Here is a 10,000-nt window from a genome sequence, read left to right as displayed (position 1 = left end):
ATAGTAGCTAGATAGAAAGAGGAATGTATGAGTGACAGAGAGAGAGAGAAGGAGAAAGAGAGAGAGGGAGGGAGAGAGAGAGAGATAGAGAGAGATAGTAGCTAGAAAGAAAGAAAGAGGGAATGCAAGCAGGCAAGACAGGAATGAGTGGCGTGGTTTGGAGCAGCAACAGGCAGCTCTGTAATCCTGCTGGCGTGCCGTGCTGGCCTGGCCTGGCCTGTGTGTGTGTGTGTGTGTGTTTGTGTGTGTGTGTGTGTGTGTGTGTGTTTGTGTGTGTGTATGTGTGTGTGTGTGTGTGTGTGTGTGTGTGTGTGTGTGTGTGTGTGTGTGTGTGTGTGTGTGTGTGTGTGTGTGCGTGTGTGTGTGTGTGTGTATGTGTGTGTGTGCTGGATTGGCTTGGCCTTGGTCGGGTGTAGCCAGGCTCAGTCATGCTGTACACACACACACACACACACACACACACACACACACACACACACACACACACACACACACACACACACACACACACACACACACACACACACACACATGCACACGGAGGCTCAGTCAAATAATAGGCCAGCGAGTTCATGTTTCTGGACACGGGCGAGAATGTGAATCGGAGCTCGGCTCGTTTGTCTTGGTGGAGTGAGAGAGAGAGAATCGGAGCTCGGCTCGTTTGTCTTGGTGGAGTGTTTAACTGGAGACCATGCAGCTCCCATCTTTAACAATTTCCCCCTGCAGGAAGACCTGTCAGAGAGAGAGAGAGAGAGAGAGAGAGAGAGAGAGGGAGAGAGAGAGAGAGAGAGAGAGAGAGAGAGGGAGAGAGAGGGAGAGGGGCGGGGAGGGAGAGGGAGGGAGGGAGGGAGAGGGAGGAAGAGAAAGAGAGAGAAACGGTGGAGAGAGAGAGAGAGAGAGAAAAGGGGGTAGAGAGAGAGAGAGAGAGAGAGAGAGAGAGGCCTATGTAAGCTTTCAATGTAAGCTGATTGAACAGTTCTTGAAGTTCGACTTTTGTTCTGAACTTTTGTGCACACGCACGCACGCACACGCACACGCACAAACACACACACACACACACACACACACACACACACACACACACACACACACACACACAGACACACACACACAGACACACACACACACACACACACACACACACACACACACACACACACACACACACACACACACACACACACACACACACACACACACACACACACACACACACAAGCACACAGAGGGAGAGAGACAGAATGCATACTAAATAGCGATAGAGAGGAATGGTGACACACCCATTCATTTGAGCTCATTTGGTGCACTACAATTTGGCATTAACTCGCAATCAGTCATTCTCTTTACAGGTACAGTCAGGCATACTCTTCAGCTTAGTCATGCACACGTGTTCTGATTTCCACGTAGAGCAGTGTTTCTCAAACTTTGTCAGACCGAGGACCACTTTGTCCCCCTAAATATGTTCAGGGACCACCTGTCAACTGAAATGATAGTTGATGGGTGCTAATTTGATACTGCTAATTTCGATGCAGATCAGTTATTTTTTATCCACATTCACAAGCCTGTCTTATTGAAGTGAAAATGTTATGTTTAGCTTTGTAATAATGTTACAAATATAGCTACATTGTCTTGGTAAAATAGAAATCCCCTTGCAGAGCACCTGAGCTCTGTCACGGACCACTAGTGGTCCCCGGACCACACTTTGAGAATCATTGACGTAGAGCCAACCTCACACGAACTCTATTACATACCCAGACATAGTTTTATGCAAGTAATGCACATACAGACTCATTACGCACATAACCACATGTGCGTACACACACATACACACACACACACACACACACACACACACACACACACACACACACACACACACACACACACACACACACACACACACACACACACCTACACACACACACACACACACACACACACACACACACACACACACACACACACACACACACACACACAACTTGCCCCGCCTGAGCTCTCCGCAGCCAGTTGTGTGTGTTGTCTTGCCAGCCGACACACACACACACACACACACACACGCACACACACACACACACACACACACACACACACACACACGCACACACACACACACACACACACACACACACACACACACACACACACACTAACATGCTCCTCAGATAACTGCATAGATGGGATGAGCTGTCTGCACACACATACACACACACACACTCACACATGCGCGCTCACACATACAGTGCATGTCACAGTACAGTACACTGTACTGTACCACAAACAGACACACGTGCGCATAGAAACACACACACAAACACACACACACACACACACACACACACACACACACACACACACACACACACACACACACACACACACACTCACACACATACACACACACACACGCTCCCCAAGCCCTCACAGCGCACGCGCGCACACACACACGCACACGCACACACACACACACATGCACACGCACACGCACACACACACACACACACACACACACACACACACACACACACACACACACACACACACACACACACACACACACACACACACACACACACACACGCTGTGAGTGTGTGGAAGTCTGGTGTATGTCCCATTAGTGATGCTGGCCCTCGCGCTATTGAGAAATGAGAGGTTATCATCCGCGTGTCCCCACGCACCGTATTATTTACTCACATGCAATCCACTAAACGCTTCTACCCAAGCCCTCACAGCGCACGCACGCACGCACAAACACACACACACACACGCGTGCACGCGCCCACACACGCACACACACACACACTCCCCAAGCCCTCACAGCGCACGCACACACACACACACACACATACACACACACAAACACACGCACACACACACACACACACACACACACACACACACACACACACACACACACACACACACGCACGCACACACACACACAGCCCTCACAGCGTCATGGTGGTCTGTGTTAATAGCTCTGTTCTGCTTTGCTGTAATCCAACAAGTTACCGCATGAAAATGTGAGAAGCCTTGGTGAAATCAATAGGTAGATATTAGGGCTGCACGATATTAGAGAAATATGCGATACACGATATCATGACTGTAAACCGCAATATCGATATTACTCGCGATATTTAATATATACATATATTTTCCCCTCTCTACTTGCCTTTCTACATTTTATCATGTATAAAACAACTGAGAGCAATGTGTTATTTCCAACATTATTTTTTATGAGGAAAAAACATGGCTAATATACAGCATCAACTTAAAATGCCAACGTTTTTAATACATTTTTTTTAACCTTTTCACCAAATTTGCTGTTATTAAAAATTTAAAAGTTTTTGCGATATGTGCAAAACTTTGCAATACGTGTATCGCAAGCCGTGATATCGCGATATTTTTGATATACCGTGCAGCCCTAGTAGGTATTATAAGTATGTAAGAAAGTACGTATTAAGTAAGTAAGTTACTAAGTAAATGAGTAAATAACTTATATAATATACAATAAATAAATAAAGACTTGTGTGTTGAGTTGCAAGTGACATCACAGTAATTCGAAAGCTCAATGAAGGCTCCTCAATGCAACTGTAGAGTCCCATTAGGATTAGATTAGATTAATTAACTGCAACTTTACTGGCATTGCACATTCAGGAATGCAGAGAAATGAGATGCAATTTAGCATCTGATCAGAAGTGCAAACAAGAGACATGCAATATGTGACCACATGTGTGTCTCTCTGGATGTCTGTGAGGTCGCCTGTGTGAGAGAGATAGAGGTTGGAAGTTGTAGCGACAGTGTTTGTGTTTGTTGGTGTGTGTGTGTGCGTCCATGCATGCGTGCATAATGAGGGGTTGAAGGGTGCAGCCTGACTCAGACTGTGTGTGTGTGTGTGTGTGTGTGTGTGTGTGTGTGTGTGTGTGTGTGTGTGTGTGTGTGTGTGTGTGTGTGTGTGTGTGTGTGTGTGTGTGTGTGTGCGTATGTGCGTATGTTTGTGTGTGTGCGTGCGCGGGGTGAAGATATTTTTATCCGCCTCTCCACGGGGTCCGTCGCTGCTGTACTTCAGTTCACCTGAGTTGTTTACTGCCGCGTTTGAGCCGCCATGTCAGTGTCAGTGATATACGCGCCAGCCGTCCATTGCGGGGCAGGAAATAAGCCTGCCATCTGTAGCCCTAAATTAGCAACGCTACGATCCGCCTGCCAGGCTTCCATTAAACTCTGTTTCTGTTTCGGTTATAGACCCAAATTAACGACGATAAGGTTTATTGTGCCGTAAAAGAAGAATTGCTCGTGGCCTGCCTTGAAGAACAGTTAGGTAGTGTGCAGCTCAAACTATTGCAGTTCATAGAAGACACGTGCATTCACACTAAAGGTGCCGGTATGCTTGCTGCAAGATACGCGAGCGCGTGCACGATTCGTTCATGAACGCGTTAAAGGGACACTGTGTGAGATTTTTAGTTGTTTATTTCCAGAATTCATGCTGCCCATTCACTAATGTTACATTTTTCATGAATAGCCTACTTACCACCACAATCAAATTCTAACTATTCATTATGACTGGAAAAATCACACTTGGACTCTACTTGGACCATACTAGAAATTATTTGTTTATTACTTAGTAAACTTTCATGTAAAGATCAAATTTGGCAATAGGCAGCCCAGTTTCAATGAGCAGCATAGTTGCAGTACCTTTTTTGACCATTTCCTGCACAGTGTCCCTTTAATATGCGTATTTAATGTCAATTTCGCGCGCGTTGGACACGGCAGCCAAATGCGTGCGTCAGGTGCAATATCTTCAAACTCGCTGGGGGCGATCGTAAGAAAGACTGCGCAGTTCCACGCGTGTGCTTGATATGAAAACGACAATGTCAGCAACTTTTAAGAGCGTCTCATTGAGTTTGTCAGAAATGTCAAACATTTGTGATCATACTTCCTTGTTGCACTTTAAAAAAGAAGCATGCACATATAGGAGTAGTAGCAGTATTGTTTCCTTGCCCAAGGAGCCCCTCTTTTGTTTTGTTGTTTTCCTTGCCATGTTTTCCGTGTTCCCAATTTCCGCATCCCAATTCTGCGTGCTCTCTGTCCCCTGGATGATACCGCCAGTATTTTGCGTCTTGGTCAACTGCTTTTGAAGCAAGCATGTGTCGGTTGCTCGCGGTGACGCGCATAATTTACAGCTCGCAGCAAGCATAACGGCACCCTTACAGTATATTCTCTCTCTCTGTCTCTCTCTCACCCACACGCACACGCACGGGCACACACACACACACACACACTCACACTCATACACACACACACACACACACTCACACACACACACACACACACGACACACAGAGGGCTCTCAAAAAAACAGTGCAGTTCATTGAAGGCCAGGATCGGTCCACCTCTGTTCCGCTCGACATCTCTCGTCTCTGCTTTAAGGATTTTAGACATTCGCACCCATTATGGTCTGCCACATGCTAGTGCACTTATGTGCTCACGGACGACCGTTAGAAATCCCAAAGAGAAAAAAAAACGACTTCACTTGAAAGTCATCCTGAAATAGTGCCGGATCTGCCAAAGGCTGTCAGTGGCTTTATAATATATATGTATTTGTAATACCTCTAGCCCAGGGATTCTCAAAGTGTGGTCCGGGGACCACTGGTGGTCCGCGACAGAGCTCAGTTGGGCCACAGTGGGGATTTCTACGTTTAAAGACAAGCTATCTGCAGCAATATTTGTTACATTATTACAAAGCTAAAGATAGCAGGACTCTTATTTTCACCACAATATGACAGGCTTGCAATCTGAATAAAAAGTAAATAAATTATCTGCATCGTAATTAGTAGTGTCAAATTAGCACCCGTCAACTGTCAGTTCAGTTGACATGTGGTCCCTGAATATGTTTGTGGAGGGACAAATGGTCCTCGGTCTGAAAAGCCGTGGCCTAGTGGTTAGAGAGTTGGTCTCAATCTAGGGGTTGCTGGTTAGAATCCCCCCTGACCTCTCCCTACATTTCCATCCATGATTGAGGTGCCCTTGAGCAAGGCACCTAACCCCACATTGCTCCAGGGCCTGTAACCAATACTCTTAAAAAATAATAGTTGTAAGTCGCTTTGAATAAATGAAAGCGTCAGCTAAGTGTAATGTAATGTAATGAAAAAGTTTGAGAAACACTGCCCTGGCCTTATGAGGGCAGTATCTGAGTTTTGCGTTGCATTTTACGGATTGGACATTTCCTGCTTTTAGTGCTCCCTCGCTGTCGAACACCCTCCCGTGCCTCATCCAAGTCTCTCTTTTAGTGCTCCCCTCGCTGTCGAACACCCTCCCGCGCCTCATCCAAGTCTCTCTTTTAGTGTCCCCTCGCCGTCGAACACCCTCCCGCGCCTCATCCAAGTCTCTCTTTAACACTTTCTAGCTCATTGAGCAGCTGGCCCCGTCTCACAGGGGAAAGCTGCAGCGCTGGACTGGAGGATAAGGGTGTTTATTTTTTCTTTCTGTCTTTCTTTCTTTCTTCCTTTCTTTATTTCTCTCTTTCTCTCTTTCTTTCTTTCTTTCTTTCTTTCTTTCTTTCTTTCTTTCTTTCTTTCTTTCTTTCTTTCTTTCTTTCTGTCTTTCTTTCATTCTTTCTTTCTTTCTTTCTTTCTTTCTTTCTTTCTTTCTTTCTTTCTTTCTTTCTTTCTTTCTTTCATTTTTAGTGATGCTATTGTTTTGGACGCAGATTCTCTGTAGGTTTCACATGCTTACAGGATCTCTCTCTCTCTCCTTTCCTATCCTCTCCTCTCCTCTCTTCTCATGTCCTCCTCTCGTCTTCCCTCGTCTCCTCTCTTCTCTCCTCTCCTCTCATGTCCTCCTCTCCTCTTTCTTCTCCTCTCTCCTCTCTTCTCCTCTCCTCTCTCCTCTTTTCTCCAAAGAGAAATCAGCGCAGGTCAGTGCCCCTGAATCATACTGTAGACAACCGCTGCTTGCCCACACACCCAGCTTTTCCCGCCTGTGAGTCACAAATGGCACCGGCAACTCAACAGGGGGAATTTCCAAACTCTCCAACCCCAACCCCAACCCCAACTCCCTCCCCTCCCTCCCTCCCTCCTTTAGTCAGTTTTTAATATTCCATCTCTCCAAACCCGTACACTTAAACATTTTTCATGACCGCAACCGTTTGTTGGTGTGAATCACCCATAAATCTTTGCGCTGGAATGCCTTTGAAGAGTGTGTGTGTGTGTGTGTGTGTGTGTGTGTGTGTGTGTGTGTGTGTGTGTGTGTGTGTGTGTGTGTGTGTGTGTGTGTGTGTGTGTGTGTGTGTGTGTGTGTGTGTGTGTGTGTGTGTGTGTGAGTGTGTGTGTGTGGTTCTGTTAATGCGGGCCGCTTGCTAGTTTGGCCTCAGTGAAGTATGGAGCTGTTGGGTGCTGTTGCCAGTGTTGCCAGATTGGGCGGGTGCCCGCCCAATTGGGCTACTTGGGATGAGCGTCGGCGGGCAAAAACGGGGAAAATTGGCTATTTGGCGTTTTTTTAATGCCGTTTTGGGCCCATAGAAGTCAATATAATTTGTTGAATTTGGGTGGAATTTAGCACATTTTGGCGGTTTTTGAGAACTTTTTGGGCGGGATTTGGTCAGACACATCTGGCAACACTGGTTGTTGCTGCCGCCACTGATGATGTTGGTGATGGTGGTGGTGGTGATGACGGTGGTGGATGGTGGTGCTGGTGGTGATGATGATGACGATGATGATGACGAAGATGATAATGATGATGATTATGATGATTATGACTATGATATTGATTATGATGATTGTAGTGATTAAAACAGGTTAAGTTTTCCATGATTCCTTTGTTTTCATTTGTTTCCTTTTATCTTTAAACCTTTCCCATTTTGTTCACTTCCTTGACTGTAAGAATGCAGGAGACTTGACGCGTGAAAGGACGAGGATGCATTATTGTTTCTCCTTGATGAGTTTCTTGGATGATTTATTAAACAAAAAGGGGTAACATAAACTTAAGAATGTAAACTTTGAAAATAACAAATAAAGCAAGGCTTTCAGTTCAGTCAATGGAATTGGGTTTGAGCTTCAGGCAACAGGCCGCGTTCAGGCTGGCACAGTCGCGCGCACAGGCTCGTTCTCGGTCATGGACACGGTCCATGACTGTGGCGCCTTGCACCCCTACAGCGTCTGGGCCGCGTCACCACACCATCATAAGTAGCAGTCTCGCCGCCACCTACAGGAAGTAATTAGGACACCACACTAACAAGGTGCAATTAGTATCACGTTTGCAACAGAAAGTTTGTCCAATGTAAATATAAAATCTTAATCTAATTCTTCTTTATCTAAACATAAATATTTTCAGGAGCTCTTGTGTGAAAACAATAAATTAAACAATTGGCTCTTACAATAATGATGGTTAATCATTGAATGTAGGGCTGTCCTAAACAATTATTTTTTTCCCGATTAATCTATCAACTATTTTTTTTCGAATAGTTGATTAGTCAAACGATTATTTTTTTCAAGTACTCTAGCACTTTAATCTTCAAGGAAATTGGGAAAAAAAGAAGGAGACCGTTAAAATTAGGTCCCTGAGCTCACATTGAGTTTTAAATCATGATTGTAGCTTATTTACTCCGAGATACAACGTCCAATTCATACGTGCTGGACAATTTTTGGTTTCAATAAAGTAATAAAACATAAATAAGGTAAGTAAAAAAAAGCATTGAATTAAATTCAACGATGAGTCGACTATGAAAATTCTTGTCGACTAATTTTTATAGTCGATTAGTCACGATTAGTCGATTAATCATCCCGGCCCTAATTGAATGTGTTAAATGGTTAATGTGACATATTTTGACCCTTCGTGTCTCTTCCCTCCCATCTCCTCTCCTGTTTGCTGTAGATGTGAATGAGTGCGACCTGCTGGCTGGTGTGTGTGGCGACGCCCGCTGTGAGAACGTGGAGGGCACTTTCCTCTGCATGTGTGCTGACGACAGCCAGGAGTACAACCAGATGACCGGCAAATGTGACACCGTTCCCCCAGGTGAGGCTTTACATACAAACACACACACTCAAGCACACACACACGCATACACACACACACACACACACACACACACACACACACACACACACACACACACACACACACACACACACACACACACACACACACACACACACACACACACACACACACACCGTTCCCCCAGGTGAGGCTTCCCATGCACACACACACTCGCGCACAGACACACAGGCACGGAGGTACACACACCAGGTGACACTTTACATACACACACACACACTCAACCGCACATTCAGGCATGCACGCACGCATATGCATGCAAGCACGCACACACAGACACTTACGTATGTACACGCAACAGGTTGAGGCTTTACACACACACACACACAATCACGCACAGAAACACACACACACACACACACACACACACACACACACACACACACACACACACACACACACACACACACACACACACACACACACACACACACACACACACACACACACACACACACACACACTCAGGCACTTACACACAGACACACACACTGGCACTTAAGTACGTACACACACCAGGTGAGACTTTACAAAAGCACACACTCACGCACTGAGACACAAACACACACACACACATGCATGCACGCACGCACGCACTCACACATACACACACACACATGCACTAACGTATGTACAAACACCTGGTGAGGCACGCACACGCATATGCATGCAAGCACGCACACACACACAGGTATATACACACGCACGCACACACACACACACATATGCATGTATGCATGCACACATCTACACTTACTCTCCAGTGTGCCTTAAGCATTCCCATATGCTCAACCACAGATAAGTGCACGCTCACACACAAGCAATCGCTCACAGCGCACTGCACACAAACAACACAGCACATGGTTTTGGAAAAGTAATCTTACCCACTTGCATGTGTACAAGCCCTTGCCTATGAGGGCTTCATTACGTACAAGCAAACACCTTTGTT

The 10,000-nt window shown here is 45.7% G+C and overlaps 1 protein-coding gene across 1 annotated transcript in view; it reads left to right on the top strand.

The window, feature by feature from the left end:
- The window catches only part of ltbp1 (latent transforming growth factor beta binding protein 1), a 294,226-nt gene that overhangs the window by 242,374 nt on the left and 41,852 nt on the right, over positions 1–10,000 (top strand). The window contains exon 27 of the mRNA XM_063191291.1: positions 8,869–9,009. Within this exon, the coding sequence (XP_063047361.1) occupies positions 8,869–9,009 (141 nt within the window). The remainder of the gene's footprint in view (positions 1–8,868; positions 9,010–10,000) is intronic.

Source organism: Engraulis encrasicolus, chromosome 24 (genome assembly GCF_034702125.1).
Source record: "Engraulis encrasicolus isolate BLACKSEA-1 chromosome 24, IST_EnEncr_1.0, whole genome shotgun sequence".
Taxonomy (NCBI): Eukaryota; Metazoa; Chordata; class Actinopteri; order Clupeiformes; family Engraulidae; genus Engraulis; species Engraulis encrasicolus.
Note: the sequence above shows the minus strand (reverse complement) of the source record. Positions and strands in the feature narration are given on the sequence as shown.